This window comes from Ictalurus furcatus, chromosome 20 (assembly GCF_023375685.1).
Source record: "Ictalurus furcatus strain D&B chromosome 20, Billie_1.0, whole genome shotgun sequence".
NCBI lineage: Eukaryota > Metazoa > Chordata > Actinopteri > Siluriformes > Ictaluridae > Ictalurus > Ictalurus furcatus.
In genome coordinates this window covers 17804005-17824718 of record NC_071274.1, presented here as the reverse complement: position 1 = coordinate 17824718, position 20714 = coordinate 17804005, and the positions used below count along the sequence as shown (strand labels likewise).

Sequence of the window (20714 nt, the reverse complement as noted above, 5' to 3'; positions counted from 1 at the left end):
CCGGCCGACCTCCTCTTCGATAGCCTTGTGATGGGTCTCCGGGACACGATAGGGCCGCTGCCGCACCACCAATCCTGCGGTGGACGAGCTGTGTCATTCCTGGGGAGGTAGAGAACACATCAGTGAATTGGCCCACCAACTCTGTTAGCTCCTGTTTTTGTGTGGGGGTGAGATCTTCGCCCAGTTGGACCAAGGAGCCCTTGTTGTGATCTGTGTATAGGGCCACGAACGCAGACACTACTGGTGCTGGCTCTATCCACTGCTTCAGCAGGTTCACGTGGTATGTTTTTGTTTCTGCTCGCTTACCGGGCTGCTGCAGGTGATAGTTCACAGTGTCCTTCTTCTCAAGTACTGTATTATGGGCCCTGCCACCGGGCTAGAAACTTACAGGCGCTGTTCGGCTCTAGCAGGAGTGCCCGATCGCAGGCTGGAACTCGTGGGGTTCCGCTGGACGGTTGTACACTCGCTTCTGTTCCTCCTGGGAGGCTCTCATGTTCCTGGATGATCGGGGCCACTCGGTCGATCTTCTCCTGCATCTGCTGTACATAATCGATGACCAAGCGGAACGGGGAGGGCTGTTATTCCTCCGCTTCCCGTGCCACGTCCAGCGGTCCTCGAGGTTGCTTAGTCAGGTGTCCACATACTCTGTATCTCAGTCTTGGACATTGGACTCACTAAATATGTTTGTAGAAATAATTTTAGTTTGACAATATTAACTCCTTCTTCTACAAAACATAGCCTAATCATTGGCACAATGCATAAATGAAGCCAACCGGTTTAATAAAAGGCTTGACTTAGAAAAGGATTTGATGTTTTTTTTTAGTCTCGATCTTTCATTTGTACTCAGTCTTGACTTGGCCTCGACCCCATTAAGACTCGGTCTTGACTCGACCTTGGTTAGTCCAGTTCTTGGACTTGACCATGGTCGTCTAGTCTAGGACTACAGCCCTAGTTATAACTCTATTATTCAAACCAAAAAGAACTCTAAGCTTACAGTTGTGCCATCTGTCCTTTGTGTAAATTGTACTTTGATTGAATAACATGTGATTAGTCTATATACTTTTTGTTTCTTTTAGGGGAAAAAAAAGGATGATAGCAGATAGTAAATAATACACTTTCACCTTCATCACACCCACATTTACATTTCACATGCGTCTTCTCAATCAGATCAAATCTAGGATAAATTACCTGATGTGACTGTCACTGATGTATTTTTTTTATAAGCATTGACAGTGCTGTTGTGCTGGTTCCACAAAAATCCAGAATGAATCACGGTTTCTTTTACATCACGTGGATGGCCGAGTGCATGTGTGTCACTTACGTGGGGAAAAGATGGCACCACGATGCACTATGGGAAGAAGGCAAGCCGTGTGATGCTCTAGGCAATGTTCTGCTGGGAAACCTCGGGTTCTGGCATTCATGTTAATGTTACTTTGACACGTACCGCCTACCTAAACATTGTTGCAGACCAAATACACTGCTTCATTGCAACAGTATTCCCTACTGACAGTGGCCTCTTTCAGCAGGATAATGCACCCTGCCACACTGCAAAAATGATTCAGGAATGGTTTGAGGAACATGACAAAGAGTTCAAGGTGTTGACTTGGCCTCCAAATTCCCCAGATCTCAATCCGATCGAGCGTCTGTGGGAGGTTCTGGACAAACATGTCCGATCCACGGAGACCCCACCTCAAAACTTACAGGACTTAAAGGATCTGCTGCTAACGTCTTGGTGCCAGATACCACAGCACACTTACAGAGGTCTTTAAGAGTCCATGCCTCGACAGGTCAGAGCTGTTTTGGCGGCACAAGTGGGAGGTACACCATATTAGGCAGGTAGTTTAAATGTTATATATTACGGAATACATTGTCCACTATTTTGTGTCTTTGCTTGTTTGTGCACTTTCACTACCACTACTAAGCCTTTGGTCTTTCCTTATATCTCAGTCTTGTGTTATTGACGTGTGTCCAGTTTTTCTCTACGCTCTCGCTCTCTTGGTTCTACGCTAGTTACTCCTTTGCCCCACATAGTGTCATAGAAAAAGCGTTCACATAGAACTTATTTGCAGCACCTTCTTTCTGTATGACGCATATCAGCATTCTGCCAAAAGCACAGTAGGTCAGTACGTGTCATTTCTGTTTGGCTGGGAATTGCAGTAGGTGTCATGGCAACATGACGGTAAAAAAAAAACTTGATAAACTCTGTTTATCACTTTACAGTGTCTTGTTTTACACAGCTATGCAGAAAATGTCTGCAGAAGAAAAAAAACCTGCAGATGAATACAGATGAACGAGCGACCGAAATGTAAAGAAATAAATACCATGTTACCTTGAGTCCGATTGCCATGAAGAAGGGACATTAGGCTTATTTCATGAGCGTTTGATACACTGTGTGCTTGTGACAGAATGTTGATATTTGTTGTATGGAAAGTACTGCAAATAAATTTAAATAAATTGTGTGAAAATGTTTTTTGTTTTTTTCCCCTGTCAGACCGGGTTGCTTTTGCTTGCCATTTTATCAACCTACAATTGTCTCCCATAATAGTGTCTAAGCCTGTGTGGTGAAATCAAAAGTACATAGAGGGATGACTAGGCATTGTGTGTATTTTGTATCTGTACGCTTGTGCGAAGGTCTTATATAAATCAAAATATGATCACAATATAAATCATAACTGTCATTTTGCTCATGGAGCACTTGGTATTACTGACGTGGGTATTTTTCTGAAAACACAGTGATAAACGCATAAACAAGCGTCAGGCCGATAGGCCACATCACTCACAAACAAAACACAGCGATGACTCAAGTCATTTCCATCACAGCGTGTGGTCAGCGCAGTGCCCACTCAGCAATTCAGCTCTTCCGTGAGTCAAGCGCCACCTCAGTGAACAAATGGGGACGTAGTGTGTACACGTGTGCTTGTTTTTGTCCTCGATCTACAATACATAAACAGTGGAGCAGATCACACCTGCGCAAGTGTGACAGCAACGTGGTCAGATTTGTGTTTGTGACTAATTAGGACATTAAATGGTAATCAAGAGCGTTACTGGTGTAAAGCTCAGGAGGAGGTGTGTACGGTGAGAGTAGAGCCCTTATCAAACAAGCAGACACGGAAAAAAGATTTTTTATTTATTTTTTTTTTTTTAGTTTCAGCCCAAATCTACACCCCTACACTTCCTCATTCTTAACACCTCCTCCTCTCACCGTCTGTTCTGCTCAAGGTGTAAACATGAGCGATGAGGTGCTTGTAGTGTAGAGCTGTGGACAGATGGAGCATTAAAGCACATGTGTGAACTGACAGTCCTCTGTAGTGTTTTTATGCGTATGTAAATATATGTTGTGGGTATTTTGAAGCACATTTTTTGGTAGCACTCAATATCTACATAACATAAACCTGTTTAGCAATAAATACAATAATTATAAATTAATAAAAACATTCAGGCTTAGATTACCCATAACACCTGAGTAATGTGACAGATATTTTTTTGTTGTCATAACGCTTCATTACGACATTTTCGACGTAGCGTGTGTACTTATCATATATCAAACACCAAAACCCAAAAATATATCTATCAGTGCCGCAGGACTGAAATAAGTGTTAATAAATACAATATAAAGATTTTATTAATAAATTAAGAATATCCGGGCTTCAGTCTGTAAATTGAAATTCAAGCGCAACTGGATTATGTAGCAAGACAATGATCCAAAGCATAGGAGTGAGTCCTAGAAGTAAGTGAAAGACTGATCTCCAGCTATCTGAAGCGTTTGGTTGCAGTTCTTGCTGCTAAAGGCGGCACAACCAGTGTTTGTCCTGCACCTCCGGTGTTGAGGGTTCGAAGCCCGCCTCCGCCCTGTGTGTGCAGAGCTTGCATGTCCTCCCTCTGGTTTCCACCCCCTGTCCAAAGACATGCGTTGTAGGCTGATTGGTATTTCCACGTTGTCCGTAGTGTGTGATTGTGCCCTGCAATAGGTTGGCACCCCGTCCAGGGTGTCCCCTGCCTTGTGCCCCAAGATCCCTGGTTTAGGCTCCTGTGTAGGATAAGTGGTATGGAAAATGGAAAGATGGATGTATTTGTTGGATAATTGGTGTAGTATAAGAGTAATAAAACACTCCAGGTTGCGCCGTTGTAGGAAAATACAGTGTCCCAAAAAGTCTCCTTACATATGGGAATAAATGTTTGCAGCACCACGTCGGGTGTGCCTTCATCAGTGGTTGTTCGTGAAAGTCCACTTCTCGGAGTCGTGTGAGATGTGATGTGCTCGCCATGCTTCCTGTTAAAGTCCATCGCAACCTCGCGACAGCTTCCCGATCCAGCTGTGAGAATGATTTCAATACGTTTTAATACTTCTTTTGGTAAAAGCATTCTTGACGGCTGTCTAACAAAGGAAATGATATATTATATATAATATAAATTGGGTGCACGGTGGCTTAGTGGTTAGCAGGTTCGCCTCGCCTCGCACCGGCAGGGTCGGGGGTTCGATTCCCACCGTGGCTCTGTGTGTGTGGAGTTTGCATGTTCTCCCCGTGCTGCAGGGGTTTCCTCCGGGTACTCCGGTTTCCTCCCCCAGTCCAAGGACATGCCTGGTAGGCTGATTGGCATGTCTAAAGTGTCCATAGTGTATGAATGGGTGTGTGAATGTTTGTGTGGTGGATGGCACACAATGGATTGGCACCCTTTACAGGGTGTACCCCGCCTTGTGCCCGATGCTCCCTGGGATAGGCTCCAGGTTGCCCTGCGACCCTGAAAAGGATAAACGGTATAGAAGATGGATGGATGGATGGATAGAATATAAATTAAGTATGAAAAATTATCTAAGACATTTTGCTAAAAAGTGTTAATTTCTCCTATGTATAGAGACACTCTGTAGTCTACAGTCTACATATAGAGTTCAGCTCAGTTCAGCTTTTTTCATTACACACTATTTTACCTTCCATTTGAACATCTCTCTCTCTCCCTGGCTCTGTCTTTGTCTGTCTGTCTCTCTGTCTGTCTGTCTCTCTCTCTCTCTCTCTCTCTCTCTTGCTCTCTCTCAAATGTCTGTCTCTGTATAGGCTACATGTCAGCTAAATTCTGCTAGATGTCAGAAACATTATGGTGTCAAGCTTTGAAGTCAAATACTGCACCTTTCCGAGAGAGAGAGAGAGAGAGAAGAAGAAGAAGAAGAAGAAGAAGAAGACAGAGAAAGGCTAAATAGGATTTCAGTAGGTGTGAGTGCTGATAGTTAGCGATCTGGCCTTTTCTCTGAAACTATTGTCAATATAATCCCTCCCACCTGTGTGTTATTGGCTAGCAATGAGAGACTCGTATTAACCTTTATGCCATCAGATAATTATTGAGGAACTGTGTGTGTGTGTGTGTGTGTGTGTGTGTGTGTGTGTGTGTGTGTGTGCGCGCGTGTGTGGAATTAGAATCACTGAATGAATATAAAGCTAGTTGATCAATTCTCCTTGTTTTTGTGTAGTGAACGGATCAGCTACCAGGCTGCTGAGCCACAGCTGAATGCCAGCAGTAATACCTTGGCTACATTAGCAGTGTGTGTATGTGTGTGTGTGTGTGTGTGTGTGTATGAGACGAGTATTTCCCAGTGTAATTTGCAGTGTGGTATTTCTGTGGAGAGCCATTGTATATGCTGATCTGTCTGCAGCTTAGTGTCGTAATGAGATCAGATATATATTAATTAGCGATGCTAATTAAGACAAATTAAGCAGCCACTTTAATGAAGTGACTCCGCTTTAATCAATTACCAACGGAAAAAGGCTTTTACCGTGTTGATTAACACATTATAACGTATGCCATGTGTCTCACAAACCGTATAGTGCAGTGCAAGGAGGAGGAGGAGGAGGAGAGGTTAAATCTCCACTCAAAAGCAGGATCGAGCTACGGTCCGCTGAGCCTTTTGCATTTGTCGTATGCGTTATAAATTAAGGAAAACAAAGCAGGGCATGCTGTTAAAGGAAATGAATCTACGTTGTGAGCACGTTGTGATGACGTTACCAAAGTGTAATTGATTATTTTTCTTATACTACAGCAATTTGTCTTCGCTAACAATTTTTTTAATCATTAAAGAATGACGTATGATACTTTGATTTATTTATAATTATATTTAACGTTGTGGAAAAGTTATTATCACGTATGTTATAGTTTGCTCACCAGCCTAGATTTAACTAGACAGAAAGTGCATTGATATAAACCTTAGTATATACTAGACTATATACTAGACTAGGTATCTTACAAATAGGAGTTTTTCGGTGGAAATTGGAGCATTCTCATCGACCACAGTCCCCATAACTTGTGGAGTGCCACAAGGCTCCATTCTGGGTCCTATTTTATTTTCAGTCCATTCTTGAGAGTCAGAAGGTTTCCTACCACTGTTATGTAGAAAATACACAGCTCTACTTCCCATTAAAATCTGGTATCATGTCATTGACTCCTCTTTTAGACTGTCTGAGTGACATAAAAGGCTGGATGGATGAACACTTGCTCCAGCTCAATGAGAAAAAGACTGAGGCAATCCTCTTTGGTCTTTCTAGTTTTAGCTGTAGTCTGCACCCTCTACCATCCAACATTCTTACCCAAGTCAAAAATGTGGAGGTGACTTTTTTTTTTTTTTTTTACAGAATTAAAAATTTGACAAACAAATAAATTGTGTTATCAGAGCTACACTAGTTTAAGGGACTTCACAAGATAAAACCTTTTCTCACATTTAAAGATCTCGAGACTGTTATCCAACACTTTTATTTCATCAAGGCTTGATTATTGCAATGCCCTGTATGCTGCAGTCTTCAGTCTCGTGCTTGCAACTCGCTCAGGATGCTGTAGCTCGCTTCTTGACCGGGACCGAAAAGAGAGTGCACATATCACCCGTCGTAGCCTCACTCCACTGATTACCGCTGAAATACAGAATTGATTTTAAGAGTCTATTGTTTGTTAAAGCCTTGCATGGACTCGTCCCCATGTATATTTTAGATCTCCTCTGCTTTCGCTCTTCCCAGCGATCTCTCAGGTCCTCTTCTCAGTTGTTACTAACCATTCCGAAATCACGATTAAAAACCCAAGGCGATAGGGCCTTTTCTGTAATGGCACCGAGGCGTCGGAATAGTTTGCCTGTCTCTATCAGATCCTCCCCTACTATAAACTCATTTAAATCCTCCCTTAAAACTTGTTCTTTCTCTCAGACTTATCTATAGTCTGTCCTGTTTGTTGCCACTGTCTAGCTTCTTATTCTTTGGTGTTAGTTATACATGGTTTGTTTTCTTAGAGTAATTATTTGTTTATATATTTATTTTAATGATATTTTATGTTACCATTTGAACGTATTTCCTATTATGCCTGACATGCAGCCCTTTGAACAACACTCGTGTTGTTGATTTGACCTTGACCTTGACCTTGCAGCCTACACTATTGTCCAAGCCTTGCTGTTCTAAAAATGAATCAACACCTTCTGACTAATCAGAACCGGGACACTGCGGTATAACTTCTTTTGAGGAAGAGATGGGACTGTTTTGTATTGTAGCCTGCAGAGCAGCAGTGTTAGTGTATGATCATTGTTACACGCTGATACGTGTACAGAAATGTTTACGCTTAGGGCGGAACGGTATGCAAGATTCAAACAGCAGATTTTTCTCTTCATTCTTTATAAAGTAGGTTATTCTGTTCTACGTCCTTATAGCATGTTCGCTTCATGTTCTTCTTTTACGTCTTTGCCTCTTCGTCCACCAGGTTCAGCCTTCATGATGGTGAACACGTCAGGCCGTTTCTCCGGACAGAGAGCCCAGCTGCTGAGCCCTCAGCTCAAAGAGAACGACACACACTGCGTCACCTTTCAGTACCTGGTGTCCGGCAGAGAGGGGGGCAGCCCCGGGTACCTCAACATCTACATCAAAGAGAACAACAGCCCCACTGGTCTGCCCGTGTGGAACACTTCAGGCCCTGTCAGCAGGAGCTGGACTCAAGTGGAACTCGCTATCAGCACATACTGGCCTAACTTCTATCAGGTGAGGAATACAGCATGACTAAATAGTGGATGATAGATCTCTGTTTTGCTTGTTTTGAAGTGTGTTTATTATCTATAATAAATGATTGAAGTAGTATACAGATAGTTTGAACTTACCGCACCCACAAAATTCACTACTGACAGCTAGGCCTGTCATGATAATTACATTATCGACTTATTGTACGATATATGGATGTGACCTCGAGCGTTTTCGCTGACCTCGATATCGCCGGTTGTGTATACATGCGTTTGTTTATATAAGAATGACTATGACCAACGTTTTAGCCATTCGCGCTGCTTCTGTCCTCGTCTGCTCCAGGGCTGTCAAATTAAAATTCTCAGTTTGAATATATTCACTGAATTTAAGATAAAAATGCACATTCAAATGCAAAATCTGTGTGCTTTTGTGTTTAAGGTGTGTTGCAAGCACTAGCACTGATTTTAATTAAAGCATACTGGTGAAAAAACGACATCCAGGATATTAACAATGTACTAACAAGGATTTGTGAGCAAGAAAAATCTAGAAAGAATAGTTCTAGTGTTTCAAATGATCCAGTCATGGTCAGTAATGTCGAGGATTGAGCCGCTTAAGCTGAGTGAGCTGAAGATGAACAGTGAATGAACATGAAGTGAAGTGCTTTACTAGCAGGTTAATTAACTTGCCAAAACGCATCCTATACATATATATATATATAGATGAGATTAATCAGACATTTACACAACATGAACCTAATATTACAACGTGCTTCTGCACAAATTGAGCAAATAAACAAGTGAAGTTGAATTTAAGTAAGGCGGTAGGTAGGAATGGTAAGTCACTTTCTGAATACGCTCTCTCCATAACAACTCACTAAAACATGGATAATGAATGACTAAAGTATAAACAATTCACAATATTGTATTAAAATCCGTTTTATTTATTGTTTTGGTTGTATGGTTTTATTTGATATATATTTCATTTATTTAGGAGATTTCCTCCGGTCTCCTCCCCCAGTCCAAAGACATGCATGGCTGACTGGCATGTCCAAAGTGTGTGACTGGGTGTGTGAATGTGTGTGTGATTGTACCCTGTGATGGATTGGCACCCCATCCAGGGTGTACCCCACCTTATGGTCCCTGGGATAGACTCCAGGTTTCCCGCGACCCAGTAGGACAAGTGGTATAGAAAATGGATGGATGTATATATATATATATATATATATATATATATATATATATTTTCTTACAGTCCAATTCCAATGTGTGAATATTCTTAAGAATTAAAAGTTCATTGCTCTTTGAAAGGGTGTACTTGCATTATTATGGTATTATACTATCATTATATCAGTGGCATAAAATGGTCTTAAAATGACAATAATATCATTTTATCACGATTATTTCTGGGACATTATATCGTCCAATAAAAGTAGTCATCGTGACAGGCCTACTGACAGGTAACTGTTAATATGTCGAATACGCAGGTGTGTAACTTTGTCAGTGCTACCATATACAGTATGTGTTGCCTTGATACTTTATATAACAGCTACATGAAGTGAAATTCGACCTCACAGACCCTTAGCTCAACTAAATGTAGTGATGTACAGTTGGTGTGAAATGGACAGGGGAGCACGCATCAGTACAAGTGTGCAGAACGGAAAATGATCAATTTATAATGAATAGTGGAGGAGAGAACGCTCATAAGCTACTGTACGCTGTCATTTAGTGAATCGATGCATGTTTTCCAGACAAAAAGTGCACTCTTATTGGAGAATAATCAACGACAGGGTGGTGTGATGCAGCCTGACACAGAGTGTACGTACTGTTACCACCCTGCAGTTGATTATCACATGCATCCCAAAGTGTTTCTTTCCTCTTATACTGCAGCATTTTTTTGTATCTTCTACGTACATTTAGAAAAACTAATTTGCCAGTTTATAAGTTAAAGGTAACTGAGTTTAATTTACCATGTAGGTGTGTAAATGGATGTAATCTTTTATATTTATATATAATGATATATGGTTTCATAATCAACCATACACTCACACCTCAGAATATGTCATCTCTCTGTCCTTTCATCTTCTCACAGGTCTGTGTTTCTCGCTGTGTAGCCTTCTTTCACTTCCTTACTCTCCTACCCTGCTTCGATATCTCTCTCTCTCACAAAATAATGAAAACCACCCTCCCCTATTATATTAGGGGAAAAAATTACATTCTCTCCCTGTCTAGTGGTTCATTTTCACGTGTGGCAGGCTACGCTGGGGTCCACAGAGAGGAGGCTGATTTCACACATGCCTGCTTATTAGGTGTCCTCTCTCCGGGGTTCGCGGAAAGTCTGGTGTTAATTGGCAGACCAAGACCCTCGCACCTCGCAAAGGAGGGCGCCGCTAAGCCAAATTAGCCCATTAGAACCGGCAGTGGCAGGGCAGACAGATGGGTTCTGATGAGACGTGGCTAGTACACTCATAGCAACACGGGCCTCATTAGGAACGTGTTCGTTTTATTGCAAGTCACGTTACATTTATAAAGTAGTTATAAAACATGTATAGACGTGGCATTAAAGTGCTGTTTAAATGCAAAGGGGTTCTGAGTGAATTATTTTGTGCATCAGTTCTCAGTGGGTGCTGTACGCGTACGTAATAAATTATTTAAGCATCTGTAATCCCGTTGAGACGTAATACGGGCTTCATATATCTCTGGGACTAAATAAATATTAAAACAATTTTTTACCAGCTCACTTAAGGGAGATAAAAAAAAAAAAAAACACACAGTTGTCTGTAATTTGGCAGATATTTTGCTTTGATGCAGGAGTTCTTATCGAAGATGATATAAAGCAGGAGTACACCAGTGGCATTCTGTGACAGCCAAACTACAACACATCCATTCTGGTAATTCTGAGGGAATGATACTCTATCAGGACAGCAAGAAACTTGAGGACCATACATACTGACAACACAAGTGATAGTTTAATGTGGTTTGATGTCAGCTGTGCAACAGCTTTAGACTATGAGCTCAGAAATGTAAAGAATGTTAGCCATGCACATGTGTGTGGACATGTATTCAAGTCCTCTGTGCATTTGTGAATTTGTCACCTCTGTGCATTTGTTGTTGGCAAGGGGTATAATGCAATTGCACTGTGTATCTGTATAGGTATTTTTCGAAGTGCTGTGCGCACGGCGCTTAGTGGTTAGCACATTCACCTCACACCTCCAGGGTAAGGGGTTCGAGTCCCGCCGGGGCCATGTGTGTGTGTGGAGTTTGCATGTTCTTCCTGTGCTGCAGGGGTTTCCTCCGGGTACTCTGGTTTCCTCCCCCTGTCGTATGGTAGGCGGATTGGCATGTCTAAAATGTCCGTAGTGTATGAATGTGTGTGTGAGTGTATATGTGCCCTGTGATGGATTGGCACCCTGTCCAGGGTGTACCCCGCCTTGTGCCCGATGCTCCCTGAGATAGGCTCCAGGTTCCCCATGACCCTGAAAAGGAGTAAGCGGTAGAAGATGGATGGATGGATGGTGGCTATATTTGGAATTAACCCCGAAGTGGGTGTAGCCTAAACCAAAATAGTGGAAACACTTGAAGAAAGAAAAAGAACAAACAGCGGTACAAATTCCAGTACTATTATCATGGTGTGAATTCAACAGTTCCTCAACCTCAGCTGCATCACTCGAGTTCATAATTTCTCATATTGGTTTGTACCAACAATATGTTACACACAATATCCCAAACTACTCCTAGGGGATCAATAAAGTACATCCATCCATTAGGCTTGGTACGATCGACAATAGTATTGGGAATTACCAATGTCTATCAAGATGGACAATTTGAATGTCATGTCTACTCTCTCACAACATGAACAGAGATGGAAATGAAGAAAATGAAATATTCTATACAAGAATTCTATAGCCACTGTATCTCTGCTGCTGTTCACCACAGAGCACATGCACATGCTGTTTATATCATTTTATTTACAGTTTATAATGAGCCTAGTTACAGCTAATAACTTGGTTTATTTACAAGCCAGACTTCAGTTTTGCAGCACTCCTGACCTTGGTAATGAGTAATTAAGCCCCTCCAAAAAAAACTTGACTCAATGCTAATTCTGGTGATTGCAGCTACATCCGACTCTGAGCAGGCTTCTGGTATTTTTTCCACTGTAATGATGTAATGTGTACACAACACACATTGCATATATATGGCCATGCCTCCTTGTTTTTCCCACTCAAAGCCATAGTATTAATAGCCATACAAATAGTCGATTGGTGATAGTTAGGGGGCACAAAATGATAATGGCATATTCCATCCATCCATCCATGCATCCATCTTTGAAACCAGTGAATATAGTTAGTTCTATTTGCTAAAATATATATAAACTAGTGTCCTAAGGATGGATGAATGAATGAACACTGTAAATGTGCAGGTGCTCATGCACATTCATGCTAATGAACATGGTCTTTGTTTGTCCCACAAGCTTCATAACTGACTACCCTCATAAAAGTAAAAACCTTTACTTGCTTGGTTTTTCTTTGCACCCAGTCCCAATTCACACTTCTAGTCTGAAACAGATGCCCTGTGAACCTTTTTTCGGCAAGCTTTCAATAATCTGTTCATGGTGAACAATGTTTTTGTATTCAATTAAATCCCTAATGTCTCTGTATGTCTGACATCATAGACTTGTTTCTGCGGATTTATTTTCATATTTCTTTTCCTTATAGGGTTTAGAAGACATGCGTCGACTCCTCAGAATGTTAACCACCCTTTCCGTGTTTTGAAAAGGCTTCACCCGCAAAGAGCAAGTGATGATTTCTGCTTACTGAATGGAGACAAGAATAGAGACAGTGCTCCATAGATTCGTGGCTAATTAGCAAAGTCAGAGTAATTATAGGTAGCTTTAATTGCACAGTATCCCAAGTGATTGTCAGTACGAAACCACCTGGTGCTTTGGACATTATTTTGTAATTATGAGGTTGATTCTGTCCTTTTCTCAGTCTTTTCCATTCTAATTAAATTGCAGTCAGGATTCACAGCGAAACTTTTAATTGTTTATGCCATGCGTTCGGAGCATCTTGTCACTTGGTGTTTTCTGAAGTGCAAAAATCTTCTGAATCTGTATATTGTTTGTATTGTCACACTTAAGATTCCAAACACTGCATCAAATCCAGACCCTTCCATTGAAGAATTTTACTCCTGTTAACCAGTACAGACTGACTGAGATGCCTATACTGCTGCTCTCTTGTCTTTCTGATGATACTTACAGTATGAAGATAATATATATAATATCAAGGCCACATTTGGTGGTGACTGCTACTTGTTTTAAACAAATTCTGCATGGGCTGGCTGTTACACTACAGTATGTGTCTAAGTGAGTGGCTCAGTCTTAATTTTCTCTGAGCCGTGTTATAATGGCGGTGGCAGACAGCAACCAAAGGCCACTGGCACTCTGAATTTCATTAGAGAAAGAAGGAATGAGGATTCGGTAGGGGTGCAAAGATGCATTGTGACATGATGCATCGCAATGCGAATGCAAAAATGTGCATCGTATTAATGTGTGATTCACGTCATGGAAATCAGCATTATATTATATTATATTATTAGTATTATATCATGCATCTAATGCAACTACACTGTTTGAACACCAGATTTCCCTGTACAACCCACAAAGTTAAAATACATACAGTAGAGAGAATGCTGATCACATGATCGCTTTCTTTCGTGGACAGCCTGGGTCATTACTGGGAATCATCATAACAATTAAAGATACAATCTACAGTGCCAGAGAGAGAGAGGCTGCAGAAGTCGTGCATTTTAGCCAACTTTGGAGCTCTGTTTCTAAAAATGACACCTAAAACGACACCTCAGACGCTGCTACGGAGCTCATTATATTTCAGTTGATCATTTCCCCTGGGTCAGAGACTTTTATTCAATCAGATTTATGGATGGATGTATGTATGTATTTATTTATTTATATGTGAACCTTCAGTACCCTTTGTTTACAATATTAAACCTCTGTTTGTAGCAATTTTTGATTAATTTACTTATATACAGACAAAAATGCACATCATTTTGCATTGTTTATGATGGAAAAAAAAGTCTTTTCAGTCATAATTTTTCTTCATTCAACATCTGTTTAAAATATGCCAAGAATCAAATTGAATCGAATCATGAAGTCTGTATCGTGAATCGAATCGTGACTGGAGTGGATCGTTACGCCCCGATAATTATGGTCTAATCTGATGGGTATTTCTCACCTCTTGAACTGTGGAATAATGTGATGAAAAAAGGAATAAAGTCTTCTAAGAGTTAGTAGTTCGAAAATTTTTTTTTTAATAAAACAACCCTCCGTGAGACTCTAAAGGGATCCCATCATCCTCTCCTAGTAGTCTGCCTTTCAAACCTGTCTTTCAAACCTGGACATTTCTTGTAATATTGAGTTTTTAGCTATAAAACCATATAAGGATTATTTGTAAACATGCAAGTATAAACTGACTCTCAAATCTGATCGGTCAAAGCATTTCTGTAGGTTTGAGATTAATTTTAGCCGTGTATCTGTGCGTCCAAACCCCAGTTGTACCACAAGTCAAAGCACATCCCAAAATGTTAGATTAGATTAGATTAGATTCAACTTTATTGTCATTGAACAGCATACAAGTAGAAAACCAGTGAAATGTTGTTAGCATCTAACCAGAAGTGCAAAACAGCAACCTTACATGTTTTGTAAAGATTATGTAAAGGCATGTTTCTTGACCTCGATACCATTTGAAACAGGAACAGTGAAATAAATTGGTCGTCCAAGGCAATGAGCTAAATTGTATATTATACACAAAACAGGCTAAAAAAAGGCATGTGATTACAAATGCAAGTAAAATATTATCAGAATACACTATAGATAAAATATGCATGCAGTGAGCAGGAATGAATAGAAGTGTCTTGGTCTCAAAGATGTACAGTCCCCTTCAAAAATACTGGCCAATTCATTTGCTTTTGCTGTAGACGGAAGACGAATATTAAAACAGTTTAGAAGTTCAGCTTTTATTTCCTGGTATTCATATGCAGATGTGTTAAATGACATAGAACATAGCACACCGTGTATCAGACTACCCAATTTGTAGGAGAGCAAAAATATTGGAACATGTGACTGACAGGCATTTCTTGTTCCCCAGGTGTGTCCTGTTAGATTGATAGTTTACTCTACTCTTGCTTTTAGCCTTCAGTTTAAACTGTGAAGACTGCATTTGTTGTTAAAAAGCATAAGGCAACATGACGATCAGAGAGCTGTCTATGGGAGAAAAAGCAAGAAAGTAGTGGAAAGGTTTTAGACTGGCCAAGTCTGTCACCAGACCTTAACCCAATTGAGCGGCATTTCACCTCCTGAAGAGGAGACTGAAGGGAGAAACCCCCCGTAACAAACGACAACTGAAAGAGGCTGTGGTAGAAGCCTGGAAAAGCATCACAAAAGAAGAAACCAGCAGTTTGGTGCAGGCTTGATGCAGTTATTGCAAGCAAGCAATGTGCTCCCAAGTATTAAGTGTTATTTACCTTAATTTACTTCAAAACTTATCTGTTCCTATACTTTTGCTTGCCGAAAAATTGGGTGGACTGATACAAAAGGTTCTATATTTTATGTTTACACATCTCGATGTAAGTAACTCTGGTCTCATATCTATGTTTTCATCTCAAACCCAAACGTCCTTGTTGTATAGCACAAACAAAAGAAATTGGCCTTGCTGTTCCAATAGTTCCGGAGAAGGCTGTAACTTTGAAATTCATTTAAATTCTTCTTTTTCTCTTACATTTTTCTGAGATCAAATGATTGGCTCTGCTTGTGGACGCATATTTTGAAAGCACAGGGTGTTATGTGAGCATGCCGTGGGTTACTACACGAGGAATAACTGGGATACGCCACACCCCGAGAATGAGGCATGTCTGCTATTCCGTTTTCTTCAGCTGTGTGTGTCTGGCTTTTTTTAAAAAAAAATTTTTATTTTACATAACTAGTTATTGAACTAAACAAACGTACGCTGGCTTCTTTTGTTATTATAGCATTTGTGGACAGTATGTGTCAAGAGAAATTCTCAGCCTGCTTCTAAAAAGCCTTTCCCTTTGTCCCTTTAAACTGGTAAAAACAATTATGAATGCATAAAATACACGATACAAAAATAGGTCTCTTCAATACACGCGCAAGTGTTGTGCCACGTGTTTTCTGTACGGACAACTGTGTGTTTAATTCTAGCCGATCCTTGAATCCCTGAAGTCTGTGTGTCTTATAGGAATGCCTTTAAACAATTTGGCCGAGGTCCGCAGGGTATAGATCCTGTTTTATAGGATTAGCTCATGGAGACACTCTGATAATCCTCCAGACAATGAACCACGCAATGAAGCGGATGCACGGTTACCTTGACAAAGTCGATTCTTTTCCAATAACAGCACATCCCGAAGTGTTCTTTCAATGTAAATTAAATGTGAAATCATCTAATTATGAGTTTAATATAGTAGCAGGGGTTAAACTGTATCTCTAGTGTCCTTCTCGAAGCCCTGCAGATTTGACACTACAGGTCAGGTTTAAGCCTCTTTGTGTCAGCCCCTTGGGGGTCTTTGCCTCATTGCGTGTGCATTTTAAAGGTGTGTGCATTTATGACTGTGGTTATGGGTTATTTTCTCTTTCCTCTGCAGATCATCTTTGAAGCTGTGACCTCAGGCCAGCGTGGTTTGCTGGCCATCAAGGATGTCGTCATCCAGGGCCATCAGTGCAGTAAGTCTTCCATTCCATCTTCCAAAATCTTCCACTGTTACACATCAATTTTCCGACGTCCGGAAAAAAATCAGTGTAGTCTGTTTTCTATAGATATACACAAATATAGAAAACAGCTTTTTCACCTCTAAATCCTAGAATCTTTAGGTACTTGGTACTACGTTCAGCAGTGCTTTATGTTATTTATGGTATTAGTTAACGGGTCACTTGTGAGCTGGATGAGGCAGGAGGCATGTTCATAAATGCCGCATGCTCCTTATTATCATCGTCATAGTTCCAAGCAAGAGGTCAGAGCACAGGAAGGCAGATCCACTCTCAAAACGAAAAGGCAGGCACAAGACAAGCATTTACACATGGACAGGGAAATAAGACTCGAGTGTACTCTACTCAACGTTGTAACAAGACAAAGGAATAAGATGATTTCAAAATCGACAAGCTAGAAACCAGAAAACACGGCCATAATAAACAGAACAATACCGAGCCGCGCTCACGAGCGTGTTGCACACTTGAGAGCGGAATCCGTGACATAACCTCGGCAAACCATGAACTTCAGCATGAATAAATTGTATGTCAGTAATGGTAACACATTGTTAACAGTGGTAACACCTATTTTAGAATAAAGTGTGTCACAGAATATGGTGACACTGCCCCTTATTAGTCATGACATTTTCAAATTTTCAAGAAGTCCCACATACCAGATATCATTGTATAACTATAATGGCTCCTAAGCAGTAAAAATGACTTTTCGTCTTTATTGTTGTGCACTTAAAAAAATCTGCCAAGTGCTGGAAAAATACGTTGTCTCACAAGCCAGTTGTACTGCTTTAGAGGCTTTTGCTTGACATTTAAAATATATTCCTTATCCATTTTAATGTCACAGGCCGATCATTAGTATGAAGTATATCAAATATATAAATTAGCAGAATAAAATGTTAGCTCTTTTAAAAATGAGTTAATTATGTATGTTTAAGTGCGTCCGTGATCAAAGTTCAGAAGAGCGAGTGGTCATTTCAGCTAGCATCAGTAGCGTTTCCCTCCACACTCTAAGTTATTCATTTACTTGAATGACATTTTTTTTTGTGGAGTTACACCTTTTTCAGTCTTCGTATAAAATTTTTTTTTATTAAAAAAAGGATTTAATGAGTAATTCTTTAATGGAGATCATCACTGTGTAACGGCCTGTCCTGATAACACTGATGACAATAACTCCAGTGACTTAAAGTAATGGCATCACATTAAAGATCAAGACTTATGGTTATTCATTCAAAATGTCATTACAGCGACAATTTCCAAATGGTATATGAATGGTCTGCTCTTATATAGCACTTTTATCCAAAGCACTTTACACTGGTTCTCACTCACTCACACACCAATGGTAGCAGAGCTGCCATCCAAGGCACTAACTTGCCATCGGGAGCAACTCGGGGTTCAGCGTCTTGCCCAAGGACACTTCGGCATGTGGAGTCACGTGGGCTGGGAATCAAACCGCCAACCCTATGATTAGTGGACAACTCACTCTACCACCTGAACCACGGACGCCCAAGTTTGAAACCATCAATATGAAACGATCTTTCAAAATTTTTACACTAGTCATAGACTTCACCATATTTTTAATAATGACCCATACAGTGAAAAAAAAAAAATCATTTCATTTGATTAATTCAGATATGTACATTGGTTTTATGTGAATGAATCGGGTTGCATTAACACAATTTGTTTTCGCACAGCCAACGTGATTTGATCATGTATTTTCAAAGAGCTGAGTAAAAGCAGACCCAAGCTCAGGACCGAACCCAGGTGTTGTGAGGTGGTGATGTCACCCACTGTGCTATCATACCACATAGGAATTATGCCAGTTAAAATACTACTATAGTCATTTCTTTCTGTGAGCACCAACATCCTTGTAAGATTTTACAACATAATTGAACTATGTGAATTGACCACACTCACTGGTAGACTAGTATACGCAATGAAATCCTGTTTTGATGAAAAATGTCATTTTTTTATGTAAACTATACATAATATTTTCTCTTAAATATGAACAACCACATATTCCATTTTTACCCTGGGTATATGGGAAAAATGAAGGAAAATTAAGCCCCTGTTATTTGTTTAATAAAGGTCACATTAGTTCACTCTGTTATTTGTGTTTATTCATCAGCATCTGTATTGTTACATAACTAGACACTAGTTGAAAATGAGTAATTCTTGCATTATTAGTTGTGACAATGCACAAGAACACTTTATTAAAACATTCATTTTAGTTACATATATTGTACTGTACAGTAGAATTTTAGGCATTTTTAGTTAACTGTATTCTGTTTTAAAGTAGAATTTTAGTTAATTGTGGTTACATATATATTATTCTAAAGTAGAATTTTAATTATTTTTAGTCTAATGTATTCTATTTCAAAGTAGAATTTTATTTAATTTTGGTTTACTATATTCTATTCTAAAGTAGAATTTTAGTTCATTTTAGTTTAATATATTCTATTCTAAAGTTTAATTTTAGTTACATATATTCTATTCTAAAGTAGAATTTTAGTTTACTATATTCTATTCTAAAGTAGGCTTTTCGTTAATTTTTGTTTAATATATTCTATTCTAAAGTAGAAAGTAGAATATTCTATTCTAAAGTAGAATTTTTGTTCATTTTAGTTACATGTATTCTATTCGAAAGTAGTTAATTTTAGTTAATTTTGCTTTAATATATTCTATTCTAAAGTAGAAAGTAAAATATTCTGTCTAAAGTATCATTTTGGTTTATTTTAATTAAATATATTCTATTCTAAAGTATAATTTTAGTTAATTTAATGAAATATGACTGATCCTGTTCTCTTAATGCCTTTGGTGCCCTGTGTAGTGATGCCTCTGCCCGAGCACACAAATGACCTCAGCTTCCACAGAAAATAGAGTTGCCTTTGTCCCTTTTTGTACAGGCTGCCCACGTTCATATTCGACCCCAGCTTGTCACTCAGGTGAACACCCAGGGACTTGTAGGCCTGTACCACGTTGATGTTCTCACCCTTAAAATGAAGACTGGAGCTGGCACAGATTTTGTCTTAATACATGTGTTAATTACTTTGTTAACATTACTTTTGGTTACATTACATATGTCACTCCAGCAATCTGTAATGTTAAATTGAGTTCATTCAGTTCCATTTGGCTGACAGCTTATTCAGATCATTCATGTAGGATCTAGTTTAAAGTTCGGGTAATACCGTTTTAACGTACTTTTTTTTAGCATCGGAAGAAAAAAACTCACACAGAGCAAAACACTTTGGCTGAGACTGTGTCATCATCGCCTCTTTCAGACAGCTCCACTTAGTGCTTTAGAGACTGACTGTGTAAAGTAAACTATACTAATTTCTTTTAGGAGCATTAGCAGCCTCTTCCTAGAATCTCTGCACACCAATAAACACTTATTGTGGTGGTAAGCGAGAAGCACACTGAGCAGTAACATTCTGGTGCCAATGTGCTTTGTCCAGTCTGTGTAAGTGTGGATGACTTCCTCTCTTAGAATTAGTGATTATCACCTGACTGTGAGGAGGTGTGCGAATGCCAATGACATTCCACAGTAGCATCAAATAAAAATAGAAGTCTTTCAATGTCTTAATACATCTGAATAGTTTTAATGTGGTAAGCGTATTTTGACATAATTTACCGCAATATTGAGATTACATCATCGTTTTGAACACCTAGATATTATTATTAAAAATAAAATGACTGCTGAATGGGCAGGACTTCTGAAACAGTCAGTGTTCTAGCAGTAAAGGCTGATATAAAGATGTTCTTAATACAGTCAGGACCATGAGTATTTGGACAGTGACATCATTTTTATAGTTTTGCCTCTGTATATCACCACAGTTCATTTGACATGAAGCAATCAAGATGTGATTGAAGTGTAGATTTTCAGCTTTCATTCAAGGGGTTTAACCAAAATACTGCATAAAGCATTTATGAATTACAGCCATTTTCTTTAGAGTCCCTCCATTTTCA

The 20714-nt window shown here is 39.6% G+C and overlaps 1 protein-coding gene across 1 annotated transcript in view; it reads left to right on the top strand.

Annotated features, from left to right (window-relative positions):
• The window catches only part of LOC128624350 (receptor-type tyrosine-protein phosphatase mu-like), a 251324-nt gene that overhangs the window by 82680 nt on the left and 147930 nt on the right, over window positions 1-20714 (top strand). Inside the window, exons 3-4 of the mRNA XM_053651932.1 lie at window positions 7720-7994; window positions 16637-16715. Of these exons, the coding sequence (XP_053507907.1) occupies window positions 7720-7994; window positions 16637-16715 (354 nt within the window). The remainder of the gene's footprint in view (window positions 1-7719; window positions 7995-16636; window positions 16716-20714) is intronic.